At 34.6% G+C, this 23,975-nt stretch overlaps 1 protein-coding gene across 7 annotated transcripts in view; it reads left to right on the plus strand.

Annotated features, from left to right (window-relative positions):
• Positions 1 to 23,975, plus strand: part of FAM184A (family with sequence similarity 184 member A) — a 58,163-nt gene that overhangs the window by 21,091 nt on the left and 13,097 nt on the right. For 5 of the 7 annotated variants that reach the window (XR_015745175.1, XR_015745177.1, XM_026705436.2 and 2 more), the window contains exons 4-14: positions 761 to 942; positions 1,542 to 1,739; positions 3,959 to 4,081; positions 4,851 to 5,012; positions 7,611 to 7,736; positions 8,081 to 8,227; positions 16,227 to 16,439; positions 16,738 to 16,891; positions 18,930 to 19,057; positions 22,848 to 23,032; positions 23,463 to 23,609. Coding sequence is in view for 5 of the 7 variants with exons in the window: in XM_026705436.2 (XP_026561221.1) it covers positions 761 to 942; positions 1,542 to 1,739; positions 3,959 to 4,081; positions 4,851 to 5,012; positions 7,611 to 7,736; positions 8,081 to 8,227; positions 16,227 to 16,439; positions 16,738 to 16,891; positions 18,930 to 19,057; positions 22,848 to 23,032; positions 23,463 to 23,609 (1,765 nt within the window). In the remaining 2 variants the exon portion in view is untranslated. The remainder of the gene's footprint in view (positions 1 to 760; positions 943 to 1,541; positions 1,740 to 3,958; positions 4,082 to 4,850; positions 5,013 to 7,610; positions 7,737 to 8,080; positions 8,228 to 16,226; positions 16,440 to 16,737; positions 16,892 to 18,929; positions 19,058 to 22,847; positions 23,033 to 23,462; positions 23,610 to 23,975) is intronic. The other 2 variants (XM_087942036.1, XM_087942017.1) reach the window with 1 other exon arrangement.

A 23,975-nucleotide genomic window follows, 5' to 3' on the forward strand; every position in this document is an offset into this window, starting at 1 on the left:
ATTTGGTTTGTGTTGTGTGGAAAACTTAATAAATAAGTAGTATGTTACAAAGATAAGCATTTTTGTCTCCTATACAGCTAACTCTATTTTTTTTAGTGAATAATAGCAAAATGTACATTTTTCACAACTTTAAATCATGGAAGATTTATGTGATAACTTCATAGAAATACTTTTTGGAGAGGGAGGCAGGTGAAGTCCTGAAATATTTTTCCTTCTACATTTATCTGATTGCAATTTTAGATCAGATAAAATGATATTGTAACTAGAATTAATTCTTTTTAAAAGCATATGTTTTTATGAGCAGCTTTACTCACTAATTCTCTTATTATGAAACAAGTAGCGTCAGAGTAGGAGATCAGGAGTTAAGTCATGAAAATATATACAGAAAGGAGCAGAGTCACCTTACTTCAGATTTCAGCCTGCTTTTGTTGTACTTCTGGTCAATGAACCAAGTCAAACATTGCATGATATCGTAGTTGGGCATTCCAGAATATCTCCTGTTTCAAATTTGTCCCCAAATGAATGTGATTAAGCCAAAATCTATATAACCAATATTCACTGAGTAAAATAATGCCTGGATCCATACAATACCTAGAGTTATCATCTATGTTTACAAATTTCAGTGCTTATACTCTTACAACCCAGTAAGTTAAAATCACCTGCTTTATAGTTTGATACATTATGTGAATCAAGCTGGTGCGAGAAGCCATTCAAGTACAAATATTAATATTCCAGAAATACTTAATGCTTCATTTTACAGGTCATGTTGGAATGCTTCAAGCTACCCAAATGACCCAGGAAGTTACAATATCTGATTTGGAATCAGAAAAATCTAGATTAAAGGAGAAATTGTCTCAGTTGGAAGAGGAAAGAAATGTGTTACACAGTAAAACACAAAGTCTGGATGAAAGACAAAGGCAGCAACTTCTTACACTGGAGAAGGTAAATATTCATGGGTGGGTTACAAATGAAAATTGAAATTATATAAATATGAAAACTATTTGTTCTCTCTTTTTGAATGGTCTCCGTGCTTTTTTTTAACCCTTAATATTCAAAAGTGTTACTTCATTTGCATAAAAGCTGCATAACTTGAAAGTACACCATTTTGATCTTGGTACATAAGAATTGGTACCTTGAAATCTGTTTGTATGATCTATTATTCAATTAAAGCTATTTCATTATTGTAAATAATAGTTGTACAAAGTGTTCATTAGCAGTTTCTTTTTCTCAATATCTGTTATACAACTATTATTGCATAGCTGATTAATCTACAAGCTGTTAGAAATATTTTGGGAATTAACAGTTAATGAGGACAAGAGTGCTAGCTGTGGTGTAATACAGTTTCGTATCTAGTTTTGCTATATTAAGTGAACTTCTGTGTTCAGGTCAACTGAAGGAGAGAATCTGAAGGCTATGATATAGCTTAGATATTGCACGTATAGGACAAAACCACAATGACAACTTAAGTGTAATGAACTTAAGACTATATAGTTTTCAAAATACATTTATCTGATTTTGATTCTAAGTTGTTTAAATTAAAGAGAGTAAATGAAGCAAGGGAAACACAAAAAGAATATTATGAAAAGGAGTTAATGAAATTGCAAGTCAAACTAGAAGGAGAGACTATGCAGATAAAAGAAGCTCATTCCAAGGCTTTGGAGGAGTTGGCATGGAAACATAATACAGCTCTTGAAGCAGCACATAACAATGCTAACAAGGAAAAAAAGAAACTGCAAATGGTAAGAGAAATATAAACTCTTATGATTGTTCCTGTTTTACTATAACAACATATGTTGAGTTGTTTTTAATTGTAATAGCAGATTTTAAGTTCCACATGTTTTGCAGCAGGAAAATTTCCAGCTTCACAGATTATTTTAATCAGAAGGAATAGACTGGTATCATTTAAATAAACTAGGCAACTCTTTTTTTATTGCTGACATTTAAAAAGATTAAATTTCTACAATTTCCACAATATTTTGCATTTCTCCTATACATGGATGATTATGGATGACTAGAGTTTCATGTGAGACTATGGACTAGGATTGTTTATGAATTCCAGAAGGACTGATTGGTAGCAATTAATTAGATTCTTGATCATTAGTTTGTCATTTGGTCTGCCCATCAAATTTAAAAGTAAAATAATTACAGATAAATTACAGCTTATTCTATTTATCCAATAATATATTATTTAGATATATTAATCAGATACAATAAAATGTAGCACTGAAACAAAAAAAATATGCCAAACAATTTAACAGTTAACATTAAAAGAAATCAATTTAAAACAAGTCAGCCTTTATGATTAAAATAACTGGACTGAGATTATAGCATCACAAATGACAAGAAATTCTAGAGCTCAGGAATTACTATCGAAAGGTCCTATCTCTTGCATCCATCTTCTCTGTCTAGCTAGTTAATTTCTTTCAACAACAAAAAAATGTCATACAGATCCAAATCTCCATGAATGTATATCCTAGGTTTACTTCCCTTATGACTAATCCTAATATTGTACTCATACTGTAGAATAATCTAGAAGAAATCAGGTCAAATCATCCAAGATACTGATGGTTATTTTGAATTTCCTTCTATAGAACTTATTTTCTTTCTTTCTTTAGGAGGGACACTCATTTCCTTTGGCAGAGATAAACTGCTTTTATTTCTGAAATATTTCCTTTTCTGTCTTCTATACCTCTATAAAATTGCTACAGCAGTTGTCCCAATTTTAATTATATAAAGGAAACAAGGCATCAGAAAAATCCATCAGCATGATAATGGTCCTCCTGCTAAACATATTAACTGCCATTTATTCCTGCTCTCTGCTTCATGTTTGTTATCCAAAGAGAAAATAGGTAATTCATTAATTGAACACTTAACTCATAACAAAGATCACTGCAGAAATGTTGGAAGTCTAAATAAGCTATCTAGTAGATCTATCTATATACTACTTCATATTAAAACATTATAAAGTAAAAAAAAAGGGATTTGGCAGCTTCTTTTATTAAGCTGCAGTTACAGTTGCCTGATTGTTCAACTCATTTGACTGTAGAATTAGGTCAAATGTGCCAGTTGTATAATTGCTGAACTCAATGAACATGGCAGTAGTTACCCATATTTTTGATAAACCTTGATTTTATTTAATTATTTAAATGTTTTATATGGCCATCCTTCTTATGTACCATAACCCATAGAAAGAGCAATAAAGGCATAAAGAGACAATGAAACCAGCATCAAAATTCCTGGTAGTCCATAAACAAGCTCTTTTCCACGTGAGTAGCCCTTGACTGATGACCATTCACTTAATAGTGATTCAAAGTTATGGTGGCCTCAGAAAAAAGTGTCTTATGACCCATACTTGTGCTAATGACTGTCATATCCTCCATGGTCACATGATTTCAGTTGGGATGCTTGGCAAACAGCTCACATTGACAGCTGGTGGTAGTGTTCTGTGGTCATATTAATGTGGTTTATGATCTTTTGCCAATTTCCAACAAAAAAAACTTCTATAGAGAAGTTGTGCTTTCTAGTCCACCAGATGACCACCATTTGGGGGAAGAAATATAGAGCTCACCTACTCTACTTGATTTGGTAGAAAAGGCAGGTACCGACAGGGAGAGAGATAGTCCTTGCAAATAGCCTGGTCTTGTGCCATTCAGAGCCTTAAAGGTGAGAACCAATACTTTGAATTTCATCCAGAAAGAAACTAGAAGCCAGAGCACTTCATGCAGCAGAGGTATAATGTGGTCTTGATTGATGAATTATCTGTTCCAATAAAAATCTGAATCTAGGCTTTAAGGTTACCTAGAGAGGACTGCCTTAGATCCATTTGCTCTCTGAAACTCATTTCTGGATTATATGGGAGACTGAGCAGGAAAACAATATAAATCATTAATGTTTTTAAAGAATATAATCAATAAACAGTAGAAGACAACATTTTTTCTGCCTTGTTTTGTTTTTTAAGGAGTTGGAGCAGCAATTTGAGAAAGAGAAACAACGTTTTGAAGATGAGAAGAATCTGCTTCGACAGCAGTTGGAAAGCCTAAGGGAAGAACTGACAACCAAATTGACTTCCTCCAATCAGGAGGTAAGAATCAACACAATCATATTACCTAAATGCTGTGTGCATTCAACTATGTTTAATTATTAATGTTTTTTCTTAATTGGTATTTTAGACTTGGATTCATTCTGTTCTGCTTCATTTTGGCTAAAAAGAATTCTCTCTATCATATTGTATATTTTATGAACTATACATGTGAAAGAAATGTGTTCTTTTAGTGTTAGAATTTTTAACTAAAAAAACTAATAAGCTACCCATTCGATACTATTTTACATATGGAATTCAATAACATGATATTAATCACTGAATTGATTTCTGAGTGTCATACATATATGCACATGCATTTAGATTACAGATAATTTCTGCTGTCAAATGTGATCAACATTATATGCTTTCTGACTATGCACTATTATCATTGGACTTCCTTTGTGGGGATTATTCCCTCATTTCTTCCATCAGATTTTGATATAACTTTTTACTATTTTTTTCTATCAGAATATATGAAATAATAGGTTATTTATTATCAGCATCATGTAACATATACATAATGTTGTATGTGTTTAGTTTTTCTAATTGGATAAAGAAAACAACTGAATGTTAAACATATATTATTTCTTCATTTGTTTTACGTATTTTAAGAACAATTTTTTAGTTTATTTTGGGTTCAGTATATTAAAATGATATATAAATGAAGATTTAAAACATGAGATAATTTCTGAGAATCTGAATATACATTCATCAAATACGAATCTGATTTCTTTTTTTACTAAGCAATCATTTTCCTTCTGTATTACAGGTGGAGCATCTACAGGATGTCTTAAAAAGAAGTGAGCAGGGCCTTAGTACTGCAGAAGGGCACGTTTCTAGCCTCCAGGAAACCCAAGAAATATTACAAAAAGAATTAGAACTAACCCAGGCAAAACTGAGAGAAACCGCTGACTCCTTATATAATGTGGAGGTAAATGTAAAATTCTATCATATGTATCCACTCCATTAGGCAAACTCGGGTTGTCATATGACCTTCCATGCCATATATGGAAAAATATCTGTAATTTCTTGAATATGACAATGGTTTTCAGGGTAACCCTTTTAAACAACCCTTTTAAACAGGGATGTTTAAAAGAGTGTTAAGACAGATAACTGAAGATTTCTATTAAAATCTTGCTTGCTTGCTAATACAGTTATTTCCAACCTCAGGATTTACAATAGATATACCATTGCACCAGCTATCAGGAGCAAATGAAAGTGTTGCTTTCATGTTCTGCTTGTGGTTTTGCTAAGATATTGATCAGCTAGGCTTTATTTAACAAATATTATGTCTTTCATCCTTAGGTCAGATAGTGGTTGAGCTGTGAGTAAAGGTCTGTCTTAATATACACTGCTCAAAAAAATAAAGGGAACACTTAAACAACACAATGTAACTCCAAGCCAATCACGCTTCTGTGAAATCAAACTGTCCATTTAGGTAGCAACACTGATTGACAATTAATTTCACATGCTTTTGTGCAAATGGAATAGACAACAGGTGGAAAGCATAGGCAGTTAACAAGACATCCCCAATAAAGGAGTGGTTCTGCAGGTGGTGACCACAGACCACTTCTCAGTTCCTATGCTTTCTGGCTGATGGTTTAGTTACTTTTGAATGCTGGCGGTGCTTTCACTCTAGTGGTAGCATGAGACGGAGTCTACAACCCACACAAGTGTCTCAGGTAGTGCAGCTCATCCAGGATGGCACATCAATGCGAGCTGTGGCAAGAAGGTTTGCTGTGTCTGTCAGCGTAGTGTCCAGAGCATGGAGGCGCTACCAGCATCAGGAGACATGGAGGAGGCCGTAGGAGGGCAACAACCCAGCATCAGGACTGCTACCTCCACCTTTGTACAAGGAGGGACAGGAGGAGCATTGCCAGAGCCCTGCAAAATGACCTCCAGCAGGCCACAAATGTGCATGTGGCTGCTCAAACGGTCAGAAACAGATTCCATGAGGGTGGTATGAGGGCCCGACATCCACAGGTGGGGGTTGTGCTTACAGCCCAACACTGTGCAGGATGTTTGGCATTTGCCAGAGAACACCAAGGTTGGCAAATTCGCCACTGGCGCCCTGTGCTCTTCACAGATGAAAGTAGGTTCACACTGAACACATGTGGCAGACATGACAGGGTCTGGAGACGCCATGGAGAACGTTCTGCTGCCTGCAACATCCTCCAGCATGACCGGTTTGGCAGTGGGTCAGTAATGGTGTGGGATAGCATTTCTTTAGGGGGCCACACAGCCCTCCATGTGCTCGCCAGAGGTAGCCTGACTGCCATTAGGTACCGAGATGAGATCCTCAGACCCCTTGTGAGACCATGTGCTGGTGCAGTTGGCCCTGGGTTCTTCCTAATGCACGACAGTGCTAGACCTCGTGTGGCTGGAGTGTGTCAGCAGTTCCTGCAAGAGGAAGACATTGATGCCATGGACTGGCCCACCCGTTCCCCAGACCTGAATCCAATTGAGCACATCTGGGACATCATGTCTCGCTCCATCCACCAACGCCACGTTGCACCACAGACTGTCCAGGAGTTGGAGGATGCTTTTGTCCAGGTGTGGGAGGAGATCTCTCAGGAGACCATCCGCCACCTCATCAGGAGCATGCCCAGGCATTGTAGGGAGGTCATACAGGCACTTGGAGGTCACACACACTACTGAGCCTCATTTTGACTTCTTTTAAGGACATTACATCACAGTTGTATCAACCTGTAGTGTTTTTTTCCACTTTAATTTTGAGTGTAACTCCAAATCCAGACCTCCACGGGTTGCTAAATTTGATTTCCATTGATAATTTTTGTGTGATTTTGTTGTCAGCACATTCAACTATGTAATGAACAAAGTATTTAATAAGAATATTTCATTCATTCAGATCTAGGATATCTTATTTTTGTGTTCCCTTTATTTTTTTTGAGCAGTGTCCATACCAATAATTTAAAAAACTGTTCTTACAGTTATAGACAGGATTCTGTGATCTCCCCTCTAATATTTACATGAAGCCAATGGGTGAGTTCACCCGTGACCATGGGGTGGGGGATATCATCAGTACACTGATTATACCCAACAATACATCTCTGTCCTTGGCAACTTAAGTGAGATGGTGAATATCTTGGTGTCCAGAGTTTGTGAAGAACTGAATGGAGCATGGTAGGCTTCGACTGAACCATCAGCAAGACTGAATGATTTTGGGTTTGGGGGTCCTACTTGTTCTAAGGCTATGCCATTTTGGCATTTGGGATGGGATGCCATCTAGGATTTGGGTAGTGGAGACATTCCTAGAAGATTGATATTCTTCCTTTTTCTGTGGGATTTATATATTTATTTTTTTCTATAATGGTCTCATTTTAACAATTACATTTTATATTTTATTTATATGCTGTATTCTTTAATTGTTGTATGCTACCTAGAGTTGCTTTGTATGAAATGGGCAGCCACATTAAACATTTCCATGTTAATGTAAAAATACGAATAATTTTGCATTTTGAAATGTTGTTTCTTAGCATAATTTTGTTATAAATGTTTTTATTTTAAGGGGGAGTTAAATCAGGAGAGACAGCACCATGAAGCAATGATTATAACCATGAGGGAAGAGGAAAAATTAAAACTCGATAGAATGGCTCGTGACCTGGAAATAAAATGGACAGAAAATCTCCGGCAAGTATTATTTCCATTTATTTTCTCTTTTAGAGAAATGTGTATCTTAATAAAAAGGAGCCAATTCGGTGCAATAGTTAAGGCATCTGGCTAAATACCAGGAGACCCTGAGTTCTAGTCCTGCCGTAGGCATGAAGCCTGTTGAATGACTTTGGGTCATTCCCTTTCTCTTAACGCAAAGGTAGTGGCCAACCACTTTAGAAAATCTTGTGAAAAAACTGATTCAAAGGAACAAACATATAGCTTAATAATAATAATGTTTTGACAAAGACAGTGCATTTCAACAAGATTTCTACAATGTTTTAAATAGTAGAATAAGTTTTAGCTTTGACTCTTTTTTTTAGGCAGGAATGTACAAAACTTAGAGAGGAATTGAGACTTCAGCATGAAGAAGATAAAAAGTCAGCAATGACACAACTCTTGCAACTAAAGGAGAGAGAGAAAAATGCCGCCAGAGAGAGCTGGCAGAAAAAAGTTGAAGATCTTTTGGATCAGGTAACCAGAATAATTAGTTGATAAATTAATTTCACTTTTAGATTATTGAGATTTTTGTTGCAAAATTAATCCTCTTAAAATTTGATAAGAATAGTTGTTAAATTTGATATAAAAATGTGTGGATTTCTTTGACATTGTATGTAGCATATGACTCAATGTTTTTAATTATTAAAAATAGGAATGTGCCATACAACCAGCATACTAAAATGTTGCCTTTAAAGGTTATGACATCATTCAGTTCTCCCAATGTATAATGTTACTTTTAAAAAAACAGGCAGGAACCATTCCAAATTTTTATAAAAATTCTGTACTAAATAGGTTAATAGGAGACAAATAAATCAATATATTCAGTTACAGAGTTGCAAAAATCTCAGTACTTGGGCAGCAAGGAATTTATCCTTGACTAATAACCACAATTGAGCCCAAAATTAGCATTGCTAAGCAAGACATTTATTATCTTGGTTTTGCCCTATTTTATGATATTTCTTGTCACAGTGTTTAAGTGAATCCCTGTAGTTGTTAACAACATGGTTGTTAATACATTTGGCATCCCCATTTACTTTGCTGATCAAAAGGTCACAAAAGATAATCACATGACCCTGGGACACTGCAACTGTCATAAATAAATGCCAGTTACCAAACATCTGAATTTTGATCACGTGACCATAGGGATGCTGCAACAGTCATAAGTATGACAAATTTTTGTGTCACTTGCTTTGAAGTTGAAGTTTTAATAGTCACTAAATGAATGGTTGTAAGTTAAGCACTACCTGTATAATTTTTAGATGATGCACACATTTCTTCTGCTAGCAGATACTGGAGGAAGAAGCATTTATCTTTTTTTATTCTGTCCCGTGTTTTAAGAATTTCAATTTGAAACCTTTTGTGTTTCTTTTTCTGAAATAAGTGAGTTAGCTACATCCATTACTAGTATTATGAATCACAGCTAGATACCGAAAACAATAAAAGTAGGTAGCTGAACACAAATTAAAACCCTAAGAAATATACATATACACTAAGATTAAATAGGATGGGATGTACATTTCTGTGTTCAATTTACACATTTTAGAAATTAAGTACAGTAATAGCAAAATATAATTTTAATTCTGAAATCATTTAGAACAATCCTGACAATCCCAGTAATTCCTAGGATTGTTCTACTGAATTCAGTGGAAATCCTTCCAACAATACAAAAGTAAGATTATATTGCTTGATCATTGCGTAATAGCAAGAATTCATGCTATCATCACTAAGAAAAAATAACATTGTTGTAGACTATATAATGTCCAGTAAAAAGAGCAGCCATACTGAATAAAGTTTGAACTTGGTCTAAAGTATGTATCTGGAAATACAACAGTCTAGTTAACGAAGGAGTTTTGGTTTCTTATTAATTATGGTATCATAAATGATTTCATTTTCAGTAAAGGAAACAGGTTTTGCCATTTAGCAAAGATCTCATAGTTTTTCTGGATTAGAATTTTTTTGTGGCTGAAATTTTCTGAGTTAATTTTATTATTAACTAATTACTCCTATGAAATTGATTCAATAGCTACAAATAATAGTTTGATTAGTACATAATTTAAATAATGAATTGATCTCTTTGTAAATTGTGATTTTGATAAAACATTAATAATTTAGGAAATATATCATAGATCAGTAAGCATTTTAAGGTTCTTAATGATTTGACTGAAAGAACAAATGACTGGGAATGAATCATGTATCCAACAGTGAAATTATCCATCATTCAATTTTAACAAGTATGGTTCTCATACCCACGTGGCATTTAATGTATATAGTGATGTACCACTTATACATGCTGACAGTACATCTTTAGCTTGTTAATAAATGGCAGTATATAATGAATTTCAAATATAATTTTGCTATGGAGTAGATATTATAAAGAAAAGTTCATATTTAAAGAAGGAAAGAAAGTATTTATGAATTAAGTTGGGATTGGTAATAGTAAATTATGATGCAAAATTATTTTAGAAGTAAAAAAATGTATATGTTCAGTATTGAAAAATATAGCTGAACGTTTTTTTTCCAAATTTCTAAACAGATGTGCTAACAAATATATTTGCCAGTTTTTCAGGAATTTATTTATTAAATTTTATGTAGTATTTATTAAATTTTATGCACTATTTGGGCTAAAAAATAAAATAGTGTCATTTAGAAACTGCATATAATTCTTATATTTCCAATTTTTATATTTGAAAAGGATTCAAAACATTTTTAATAAGTAGATTTTTAGAAGTGTTCAGAAGATTTATAAAGCCATAGCAAAACTGTTCTATATTAGTTTTTCTCAACATATTTCCTTTATCATATCAATATGAATGTTCTGTCTTTTACTGCCCCTTTTTTATTCCATCTTCTTAGTTATTTCTGAATTATTTCTTTTATTCTTGTGATCTTTCCTTCATAGCGGCACTATCTTGGTGAAGCTTTGCATAAATCTATCAGCAATGTAAGTGAGTTGCACTTACAGTTTGTACGCAAAGGCATGCCTGTACTTTTCAGCTTGCATACTGGGCAGTGTTGCTTTAAAATCTAACCCTTTGAAATAAAATAATTAAAATATTTATAGAAATAAATTATATATTTTCATAAAAAGCTTACCTGCCTTCATTATGTCTGTATTTATATTTGCTATCAGATATCAGTCATTCTATATACTGAAAAGAAGCTTGCAGCTAATATATTTGCATATTACATAGCCATTTTATAAAGCATGATGTAATGCAACTCAGTTATGGATGAACTATTATAAATCTTGGACTTCTGATATTCATTTATTATAGCAAATATTTTATGGGCAATTTCCTTTAATATGCCACTTTTTAGTAATGCAAAATATCTCTTGAGCTACAGTATCATAGATTTGCTGGTATTTTTTCCATTTGGTACAATCCTATAGATGTTTCCTCAGAAATAAGAAACTTGAGATCAGTGATCAGGAGGTATAAGATTGCAATTTCCATGGCTGTAATTTTTGAATTATAAAGATTATAATTATGGCTTGCCCTTTGAGATAATGACTTTATAGTTTAAAAGTAGCATACACATCAAAATTTATTCTGGTAGCCTTTCAATTTTACACAAGGTCATATGAATGTTCAATTCCAGTAAATTTTTTCAAAAATGTTACATGTATGTGTGAAATTAGTGGTGCTTGGGTTGCAGGTTGGGAAAAAAGAAAATAGCATTTCTTAATTATATTATAATATATTATGTTAATGTTTATATCTGTGACTAGAGTGGGACAAAAAAGATTGTAGCTGAAGCTTTGGAAAAATTGTCCCAACTTCTAAGTGATTTTTAAAATAATCTGATCTTGAAATGGAAATCGGAATTGGCCCATTTGAAAGCCATAGCATTTTCAGCATACGAAACCAGAACAAACATTCCAGTAGCATGGCAAGATATTACAGTTTTGTAATTTTGGCCACTAAATAAATTTACACTTCTGTTTTTGGCTTAAAAATTAAAAGTGTTAAACATGTAAGAAAAACATTAAAATATGCATTTCTAACCCAAGTCAGTACAGGTAGTCCTTGACTTATGACCACCGTTCACTCCAAAGTTTCTGTTGCTGAGACAGTTGTTAAATGAATTCCTACAGTTATTAAGTTAGTGACATGGTTGTTAAGTGAATCTGACTTCCCCAGTGACTTTCCCTGTCAGAAGGTAGCAAAAGGTGATCACATGATCCTGGGACATTGCAACTCATAAATATGAGTAAGTTGCCAAGCATATAAATTTTGATCACATGACCATGGGGATGCATCAGTGGTTGTAAGTGTGAAAAACAGTCATAGCTCACTTTTTTCAGTGCTGTTGTAACTTTGAATGGTCACTAAACGGACTGTTGTAAGTCAAGTACTACCTGTATTCAAAATATCAACACAATTAACCCAGTTAAATTAATTTGATAGACTGCATGTTTCATATCTATTTTTGTCAGTCTCTCTTATTTGTTTAATTTGCTTGACCTGATTACCTCCCCAAAACTGGCCTTGAGAAATTTATTAGGATGTGATGTATAAACTACAGAAAGATTAGAGTTAAAGATACTGTCAAACATTTGGCATCTAAGCTTATGAGAGTAAAGCATTTTTCACAGATATAACAGTACCACTGGGAATATTTCTGGGCAAACATCAATATTTCATGTAGCTTCACAAAATTTAGTTATCCTTGTTCCTGTTCATTTTTCAAAAGGGAATAATAAATGTATAAAATTGTTTCCTTGGTTAAATGGTTTATTTCATGCATGTTTGCATTCCACATTAAATATATCCTTACATTTAAAGGGGCTGAATGTGAATTTGTTTTTTTTTTTTGGGGTGGGGGTCTGTTTACACCAAAACATTAATTAAGTATAAGGTATGTTGCCTGTTACAGTAAAACTGTATGTAGTTTTCATTATTAATACATTGCTACTTGGCATTTTATAAAGAACATGATTCATGCGTAATCCTGATTAGTGCTGTGGAATGACCAAGTGAATATGGATTGTTGGCAAAGGAAAAATAATAATGGGGCATTTGTGTGATTAGACTTCTATTAAAGCCTTATTCAGTTCTAAGCTGGGTAGAGTAGAACACAGCCAATGTAGCAAGGATTTACTCCATTGGTAAACATTGTTAAACAATGTGAAGAATTTTAGTATTCCGTTTTGTTTGGAAGTTCAGCATTCAAATAGTGGGAAAAGTGCATCAGATTAGGCATACTTTTATTATAGCTGTCAGTACCACCATTAAAAAGCCACACCTTTTCTATGATAGCTATGCATCCCAAGGCATTTTTTGGATTTTAGGAGGCAGTTTCCCAGAAAAATACATTTTCATTTAACAAGTATCAACGAGACAGTAATGGGTGTAAGACCATATTTTCCATGATTACTTCCGTTGGATTAATTTGGAATCTTATAACTATAAAGCTTGATGCAATTTAAATGAAACATTATAATTAATAATCTTTTCTTTAGAATTAGGTTTTATTTCATCGAACAAATCGAGACACTCTTCTATCAACTCTAAAATTATTAATCTTAAACACTACTGTAGTCAGCAATAAAGATTTCTCAGCTCATTTATATTCTCCATTGCTGATACAAGGCAATATCATTTTCCCGCTCTGATTCATTTACTAAAAGGATATTAACTTTAAAATTGCCAGAGGTTCCATTTCCTCAAAGGCCTCCATAGCAGAAATCTAGGATTTAGGAGAAATCCTCTTGTTTTAAAAACTCATTGTTTCCATTTTTGTTCAACAGTGAGATTTACAGAAGGATGCATAGAAGAGGGAATAAAAGACTGATGAAAAATACCCCTTTACCCTTCAGGCTTTTTGACTTTGGAAAATTTTCATGATATATAGATTTTGTTCCTCTTCCTTGCTTCAAGAACGCTATCTAAGTTCTGCCATGCAGTTTTCTTATGGTGATGGACTAACAATATAAACTGTATAGCTTTCTATAAATCAGGGCTGTCAAACTCATGGCCTGTGGGCCAGATGTGTCACGCGCTGGCCATGCCCATGCCCAGTTTAGTGAAGGGAAAAGTCCCAATATGTCACATGATGCCACTGTGATGAGTTTGGCACCCCTGCTCTAAATGCTACAGCAGTTAGTTACATAATATACCTTGTAGCTATTTGACAGGCTTTTTTTTTAAAAAAAAAATCAAGAATCCAGAGGATCCATTAGCTCAAAATTGTTTCCAGCTGTAGAAGCTGGGTGATCTTCTGTCTGAAATGCTCTAATGTAGTGATTCTCAATATGGGCCTGCCATATTTTTAGGGAGTCATAGTTAAATTTCTGAGGGTGTCGTCCAACCAGGCATATATTTGTCAATTTGTCATAATCCATATATCTCATTCTCTGTGCTAATTTCAGCAATATAGATATTGAAAATTACTGCAGTTTACATAAATATCTTAACAGTGGTAATTGTGTGTGTGTGTATGTGTGTATCAGAGAGATAAATGAAGTTCAGAAGTAAGCCACGAGCAAGAAAAGGTTGAAAACCGCTACTGTAGTGGATCCTATAATTCTAAGATTTTATAAAAGAAAATTGTATGGTGGAAGAAAACTCAAACATTTATTCAACATCGAACAGAAGGTACTGAATTTGTTGCAAATGCTTTTCCACTGCACAAATAGGTCAAGGGGGTAATTTGCATTCCACATTACCCTAAGCAATGTGCCTCTGTTGTGTTGAAGCAGCTGTGTTCTCAGGAAGATAGTCTGTGCGTGTGTATGTCCGGTCTTTGGGGACTGCTGATGAAGTAAAGCAGCTCTGCATGCACAGAAAAGTGAAGACAAAGCCCTTGGAGTACCCACACCCTCCTGAAAATACTGCTACCTGAACATTTCAATGATGAATTCTTTTTCACGCTATTGCATTTGACCAAAGTGCCTTCAGAAATTTTGCACAGGTGTAATACATTTAGCATTTATGTTATCTTGTAAATGAAAGCATAATAGAAATCTTAAATCTGAATTAACTTGTATATTAATTCTTTCATCTATATGCAGGGTATCTGTACCTTCACTGAATTATTTGTGAGTTCATCTGTGTTAAATAATACTCTTGTAACTATTTGGCATTATGATCTTCATAATAAATATTTATAGACCGATAAAGTATAATGTTTGCACTAATCATATGAATTAAATTTTATCTGATTGTCCTACAGTTAAGCTATTTGAAAGCTGATATACTATGAATGAAACTAATGATAGTACCTGTGGTCTTTACTAGTAATTACTTTATGTGAACTTATTCAAAGAGTGGTGACAACACCAATATATTATAGTAATATTGGAACATTATACACTATTTTAATGTATATTCAGGTTTTGATAGGAAGACTGTCAATTGAATATAAAAGTAGTATAGCTCTTCCTTCCAATCTCAACTGCAGTGTTATTATTTTCTCCTAATCTCAATCTCTAACATGAACTGTCCATCCTGAAAATAAGATGTAAGATCTGTACATTACTCTGCATGGCTAGCACATCACTCAATTTAAAACTGAGTTTTAAGAAATCATCTAGAAAGGTGTGGGTTAAGCCACAAAAACATAATATGGAAATAAAGAATTACAAATTAGGGGGATTATATATTAGCTTTCCTTCCAGAGTTTAAGGCATTGTACATAGTACTCCTACTACTTTACTGCAATATGCTTGTGAGGTGGGTTTGTCTGTCAGATAATACCAGATATGCAGTCGTGAACTGAGCAACATGTCTAGCAATATCAAGCTAATTGTCCTTAGTCCATGGTTGAATGCACTAAGCATTATAATATGTTAAATATATTATTCTTTTTCAGTGCCCTAAACAATTCTAGAGGTAATATAAAAATCTGATATTTAATTTTAAAAATTATTAGTAATTTACTCCAGAATCTAAACATAAGATTGTAAATCCAATTGAGTTCATTAGGATTCCTGCCTTAAGTAGATGTATTGAAATTTTTTCATTTATTATTTTTATGAAGCAATCTTTTTGTACTTTTAAGAAGACTTTCTGTAACTCTGACTAACAAGCTTTAGATATTAAAATAAACTGTCTGAGTGCTTTGAACTTGACTTTTAGATATCTGAGAATGTCACAGACAGTTGGGAGAGGCATTTTATAGAATGCAAAGTAGCAATCTTTGTAGTAGTCCTCCTATCTTTAGTATCATAAATGTTTGTTTCATGTTATAATGTATACCTGAACTTTTCCTAAAAGAAATGTGCTACTTAACAACATATGCCAGAAGATAAGGATGCAATGTTTAAAGATACAAAATTTCTGTGAACATTGTATATTGCCTTTCATATCTCAAACTACAACTTGGATTGTAGTTGTTCAGTGGACTAGTAACATGTTTATAGATTTATGTACTTTTCCAAAATTAATCACAGTTTTAAAAAAACTTTGCATAAATTTAATTTGAATTTCATTCTGATATTCCTGTGTCATTTTCCTTTTCTGTGAATTAGATCACTCTGCTAAAGCAAAACCTAGAAATGCAGCTTTCACAATCTCAGAACACAATGCAACAATTGCACGCACAGTTTAGTCAAGAGCGGCAGAGACTGACCCAAGAAATTGAAGAACTGGAGGAAGAGCATCAGCAGAGACATAAGTCCATGAAAGAAGCACATATTCTTGCCTTTCAGACCATGGAAGAAACAAAAGAACAAGAGCAAAAGGTATGTTCAATGGGGGTTGGCAATATCACACATTTTCAAATAAAGTCCACAAAAAAAGAAACATTAACATTATTTTAATTAAATACTTAATTTTTATTTAGAACATCCAAGAGACCCTCACCTATGTTTGTCTACAGTTGTCTTGGAACCAAACTACTTTGCTAAGTAGTATCCAGAGTACAGTGATTTACTGCATAAGATAGAGAAGCTACAGTACAGTAATGTACTATACAAATTTTAAAGATAATTTTATATGTTTAATTGTAAGAATAATCTCATACTGATTTACTTTCTATAGGAACTCGAGGAACACTTGCAACAGAAATATTTAGAAGAACTTCAGGCACTGAAAGATGCACATAGACAAGCTATGGATGTTTTCAAAATAGAAATGGAACAGGAAGTGCAGACTCTTCGCTTTGAATTGGAAGACGAAGGGAAAGCAATGCTTGGTACTGTACTGTACTTTCATGTCACAATTTAAAATGTAAGCTTTGATTTAGAGGGCAGATATAATTTGCTGCCTGATACACAACAATGTAGGAATTTGGCTTTAGTTTTGCTAACAATACAGAAATGGTTTGCCATTGTCTTCTCTTGGGCTGTTTTTCTCACTTTCAAGCTAGTTTATAGCCCTAGGGTTTCTTTATGTTTTTCAATGTAAAACCTTCTTGAAATCGACCAGCCTTTCCTAAGTCATATGCAACTTTTTATGTTTGGAGGACATACATACAGAGTACAGAATACAGAATAAGAGAATTGAAAAGGATCTTGGAGGTTTTTTAGTCCAATCTTCTGATCAAGTAGGAGATCCTATACCATTCTGGATAATTGGCTGTCCAATCTCTTCTTTAAAATCTCCAATGATAAGAGTACCCACAACTTCTGGAGTCAAGCTGTTCCACTGGTCAATTGTTCTCACTTATCAGGAAATATGTCCTTAGTTTTAGGTAGGATCTCTCTTTGAAATCATGTAGTTTTTTAAGATGAAAAATAGCAGCATTCCTTAGGGTAATCTTTGAAAGGTAATTAATACCTCACAGTTTATAATATAAACGTGATACTATATCTCAGTCTTGTTATTTATTATCTCTCAAGTTAATGACTCTGCTATAAGATTTTTCATAAAAGATTCTGTTGGCTAAATAAAGATTTTCCATAGGTGTTTTAGATGTGTTCTGTTTTCATATTCTGGGCTATATTCCTGTGTCTCCTTTTTCATTATCTTTGATAATAGTAGTTTCTTTAGTGTTATCTTTATATCAGTCGTCTTTTCACTATCAACATCAGTGCCTCATTTCATCAGAAATAGAGCAAAATCAGACCATAAAAATTAGGGAGAAGTATCCACATAATTGGAGAAACTCAAGGTTTGCAAAAATATAATGCAGTATTTAAAATTTCAGAGAAACAAATCACTAAAAGAAGTGCAGTGGTGATTGTTCAAAGCCATCAAATTGAATATTAGAAAAGAAAAGAGAATACTGGCTTAAAAGGAAGATAATGAAGTTGCTTCCTTGAGTCTTTCATGGGTTATATAATATACTTTCTTTGTATGATTCGCTTACCTGGTTGCTATTATTATCTCTCTGAGCTTGGTTGTTTTCTTGAAGACATTTCATTATCCAAACTAGATAACATCATCAGGACTAGCACTGATTATGTTACCTAGTTTGGGTAATGAAATGTCTACAAGAAAACCAAGGTCAGAGAGCACAAAGGATCTCTCATTTCAATCCTGATCTACAAATATTCTCCTTTATTAGCTATAGTTATTGTCATCATTATCTTCTTTGGATTATTTTTGTTTCTCTTTTTGGAATATGTAACTAATGTCCTTTTAAAATATATGCTTGCTGCTTTGAATATGCATGGTACAAAATATTGAGTTGTAAGTCTTTTAAATATACATACATATAATATATGCATGTTATGTAACTATCCTGGAAAATAATATGACTCCCTGAAAAAGGAGCACTCTTTCCAGAAATAGAAATTACATTTCCAGTCTAATGATATCAAGATAATAAGGATAAAGCAGAAATTTTAAAAATGTCATCCTTTATTTTAGTATTTTGCCTTTATGGGTTTCCTACCAAGTTTATGAGTGCTCTACACAATTATTTTATAGAAAGTTCATATACTTGGTTATGAATAATTTTACTTCACATTTTGAAATGACTTTCTTGCTTGAGTAACACCAAATATTTTGAAGACTAAAAATAAATTTAAAACTGTGGGTTGCAAACACTATAAATATGGAAGACACAGTGTGGTACTTTAATGAATGTCAGGGTAATACACTTATTATAGAAGATTTTCCCATGAATAGCTGGGAACTAGTAAGGAAAACAATCAGCAAATTGTGCCATTTGAAAAAAAACATTAATATATCACGCATAAACTATATGATAACAATATGTGTACCTATCAAAATGTCAAATATTATTTGTGAAGTATTTTTTAAAATACTTTATTTGTATTTCTCAGCATCTTTGCGCTCTGAACTAAACCATCAACATGCTGCAGCAATTGATCAGCTCAGGCACAATCATCAGCAAGAAGTAGCAGCAGCTAAAATGGAACTTGAAAGAAGCATAGAACTCAGCAGGCTTCAGGTACATATACTCTATGCCCTAAAGTTTATTAACATATTTAAAACTATCGCACAAGTGTTTGATCTTTGATATAGTTTTTTGATCAAAAAGTAATCAAAAAACTGTTTGATCAAAAATTGATATATGGTATTTGAGTTATTTCTCAGTTAACACATTTGAATTGAATTATCATCTGTCCAGCATTTCTTTGGACATTTTCTGGTCTTTTAAGGTCCATTGACATCGAGCAAGGATTGACGTTCATCACTGTTGATCTAGTTGTTATATAATATAATACAGCCAGTTCATTGCCATTTAAATTTCATTGTGTTGCTTTCACATTTAATGTCCAGGTTTCATAACTATATATCATTATACACTAATTGTAAATTAGGACTAAGCATGTAACTATGTTGCTTTTGAATGAAGCATGAAATTGTACACATGTTGTAACCACATGCTACAACCAGACCAATCTAGTTGGGTCTATTCAGAATTTATCTTACACCATGAGCTCAATAGTAATTTTTTGACTGAAGTAATTTTAACCACTATTCTAAAGATAAGTAACAGACTTAAATGACAGCAGCAAATTGTTAAACTTGAAAATGAAGAAGTTTGGACAGAGATTGTTGGGGGCAATATGCTAACTCTGTAAACCACTTAGAGAGGACTATAAAGCAGCGGTCACCAACAGGTGGGCCGCAGAAGAAATGGCCCCCAAAAGCAATTAATCTGGGCTGTGCAGTTCTCGCGCCTCCCGGCTCTCCGAGGGACCTTGGAGTCAGGTCCCTGAGATGCATGTGCCAACCAGCTCCTACACCCAGCAGCGGTGGCAACAACAGTCCCCTCCCCCAGCTCCCGCTGTTAGCTCTCCCCATTAGTTCTCTAGCTTTGAATTGCTCCCGCCTCTTTCCTCCCCCTCCATGCCCACATGCAAGCAGGGAAGGAAAGGGAGACAGAGCCATGTGCAGTTCTCCACTCTCCCACCCCTCGCTGCCTCTCTCAACATCAAAGCCTTGGAGTCGCAAGTAAAGCCGCTGCAGCAGTAGTGTCCTGAGTTGCCTTAGCATGCTCGGTTAGTTTAGAATCGCCCTACCCAGAGAAGGAAGTGGTGCTGGAGGAGGAGGAAGCAGTAGTAGAGAAGCAAGCAACTCAGGGCGCTACCGCTGTGGCGGCTTTGCCTGTGTTTCCGAGACTTTGATGTTGGGAGAGGCAGCAAGGGCTGGAAAAGGGGAGAGCTGTGCACGGCTCTCTCTTTTCTTTCCGGCCTGCATGTGGGCGGGAGGGGAGGAAAGAGAGAGAGCCGGGAGCAATTCAAAGCTAGAAAACTAATGGGGAGAGCTGGCAGCAGGCGCTGGGGAAGGGGACTGTTGCCGCCGCCATGTGGGAGCATGCATCTCAGGGACTTGAGCTGGGAGGCACGGGAACTGGAAGTGGGAGCGTTTGATGATTTTAAAGAACTCCTGGAACACGGTAGATTGGCATTTTGTATGTCTCAGTGAAAGAGTGAGTTTTGTTTCACCTACTTTCCTCCCTGGGTAATGCGAGAGATGCTTTCTCTCTCTCTCTCTCTCCCGCTCCCCCCCCCAAATAATCACTGGCTGTGGCTGGGTTTGGCAGCGAAGTGCTAAAGCGAGTGAAGTGCCCCCAGGGACACCTTTCCTTGTCTGTCTCCAGGTGAGGCTGGAAGACCCTCCCACAGCTTTTCCTCGGCTGCAGATCTGAGCCTCTCAATCCTCCACCCGGGATCTGAAAGGAGCTCCCACTTTCTCCCCCTCCCCTTCCCCAATTAATAAGGGCAGCAGTCCTTCTGCAGGCAGCCAAGGGGCACTACCCCGCAAGGAGAGCAAAGCCCCCTTTCTGCCTCTGCTCCTCCCAGTGGCAGTTGCCCCAGGCCCCTCAGCTCAGACACACACACACACACACACACACCGCCCGCTCTTCTGTCTCTTTCAAAGGTGCCAGGTGGGGGGAGGCTTCCAGCCCAGAACTTTTTATTTTGTTATCATTAAGCATTTACATTTTTGTTATAATTAAATAAGTGTGTATGTGTGTGTGTATCAAGTATGTATGTGTGTGTATATGTGTACATATATATGTATGTATGTATGTATGTGTATGTATGTGTGTGTGTGTGTGTGTGTGTGTGTGTGTGTATATATATATATATATATATATATATATTATATATATAATTTATAATTATATTAAATATATTAGCTTTTAAAAAAAATGTGTTAGTGGTCCTCGGGATTTAAAAGTATGAGTTTTGTGGTCCCTGAGATCCAAAAGGTTGGCACTCCCTGCTATAAAGTCTTATGAAGTGGTATATAAGTCTAAGTGCTGTCTGTCTGTCTGTCTGTCTGTCTATCTATCTATCTATCTATCTATCTATCTATCTATCTATCTATCTATCTATCTGCCTTCTTAACCAACCAACCAACCACCCATCCAAATCAAGAACCTGCATCTCCATTATGCTCTGCCAGTTTCCTTGTTTTATCAATCTACGATACCAATCCCATTATTCTATTAATTTATATTTCATTTTCCATTCAATCATTCCCTCTCTACCTACTCACATTCCATTCCCTCTCTTCAGCAATAAAAATTAAAACAGGATGTAGAGTAATTAAAGAGATAAGATAGTTGCATAAAGAAGAAAAGAAAAAGAGAGAGAGAAAAAGGATAAGATGACACAAGGGAAAAATAAACAGACAATGGGGGGGGGGGAAAGAAGCTCTGTTTAAGCATTATGAGAGACTTAAATTGAACAAGCATCTCAAACACCGGCTAATTATTATGGCAATCTTTGAGATAATCCATCTCTTTCAGCAAGCCCACAGTAATTTACACTAGCACTTCCCAGAATGCTCTATATATTTTATACTAATGTCTATAGGCTTAAAGCCTGATTCTTTATGACTGAAATTTCACTTATAGGATGCTTCTACAAGAGAAGGGCTATAGGTGATTCCCCACCCCCACACTCCTTCTGTTTCCCTGAAAGAAATAGGGAGTGGCAGGAGAAATCTGTATTATTTGTTAGTTTTGGGAACCGCATGTGGCATTGTGGCAGTAAAAGTGTCTGCTAAGGAAAAAAGAACTTCAGTTAAATTAAGATACTTTATTTACAGAAGAACAAGTCTGGCTGTAAAGACCTTTTGTTGAAATATGTTTTGGTGCTAAATAAAGGTGAAGGCACAATAACAAAGATAATACAGTAATTATAGACACTACCAAACCTTCCAGACAAATAACTGAAAACCTGAACTGGAGATCAGTCTTTGTAGTGAAAAGAAGCAAGCACAATTCAGTCTTAAAACTCAATTGCAATCTCATAATTCTTATTCAGTATTCCATTTAACTTTATATTTGATTTTTCACAGATGAAGAGGAATAAAGAGAAGTCAAGAATCCCCTAACTTAAGGAAGATACATTATCATTTAAATCAAGAGTGTACAACCCATGGCCCACAGGCTGCAAATGGTTCTGGACAGCTAGAAAAGTAGTCCCACAAGATTGTAAACTTTTAACATTATTATGTGATGCATGTATATTAACTACATTATATATTTTATATGTGGCAATTCTTTTCTACTCAATGACAATTCTTTTCTACTCAATGTAACCCAGGCAAGCCAAAAGGTTGAACACCAATGATTTAAATATTCTGTTTTTAAATGCAATCTAACCTAATAAGGAAATAGAAATGTTTTAGTGAAAAAATTGAGTATGTTTTTTTTTGCAGAAATGAATATATGTACAACTATTACAAAGTATTCTTTGATTATTAATACTTATTAGGAGAAAGAATGTATGTGCCGAATATCAGATGTACAGGATGAACTGAGGCATCGAGACCATCATATATCAGAATTGGATAAGGAAATACTTACTTTACATGAAAACATAAGTGCATTAACTAAGGAATTGGAGTTCAAAGGGAAGGAAATTCTACGAATACGTAGTGAATCTAATCAGCAAATTAGGTATGAGTATTTCTGATGACAGGTAACAAGTTCTAATTAATTCAGTTCCTAAAGCTGATAAATAACCTTTTTTAAATTTTACATGGAATATTTTAGGTACTTAAATTCAAACTGCTGTTCTCATCAAAGTCTAATATCGATTAATGTAATAATGCATTTAGGCTGGGATTGCCTATCATATGGCATTGCACATTACTCTAGACATTAGCAACTGGAAAAAGCTATTTTGATCATTTAATCAGATTTTGTTTTGTTTTTATTATTAAAGCATTAAAGGAGATGAAAAAAATTATAAAGATAAGCTAGAGGTTGGAGAAATGGTAATACTTTTTCAATTATCAGTATCACTGTGCACAAAGCCTTTTCAAATACCAAGATTAATGAACCCAACTGACATAAGAATAACTGTTTTTAACATGAAATGAAACAGGCTACATGAACAAGATTTAAGCAAGAAACATGAGAAAGAGTTGGATGTCATGACAGCTGACAACATCAGAGAGAAACAAAGTATGCTGGCAGATTTTAATAAGACCCAAGAGCTGCTCAAGGAAATTAATTCAGCTTTGCAAGTTTCGTAAGTTTTACTACCTTGAACAATTTCATATACGGGCCAAGTTTGAATGGAATAATATATAACTATTATCTGTTTCCAATTGATACTGGAGAGGCATAGGCTTGTACATATAATTGAGAACCTTAGCATATCCGCTAACTTTGGCAACAAATTTCAACAAACATGCAGAATTGAAGCCATGGGAAAAAGTAAGACATCCAATTCATACTTCCACTTAACCCTTGTAATATATTAAGCAGTGGAGGATAATACAAATTAAAAGGACAACGGGCATTCTCATAAAATCAATCAGAGTTTAGGTCAGCTAGATGATGCAGGTCAAACAGTTCTACACACTCTTAGAAAATATTTGGAAACTTCAATTAG

This window comes from Pseudonaja textilis, chromosome 1, assembly GCF_049901715.1.
Source record: "Pseudonaja textilis isolate UNSWEBS1 chromosome 1, rPseTex1.2, whole genome shotgun sequence".
NCBI lineage: Eukaryota > Metazoa > Chordata > Lepidosauria > Squamata > Elapidae > Pseudonaja > Pseudonaja textilis.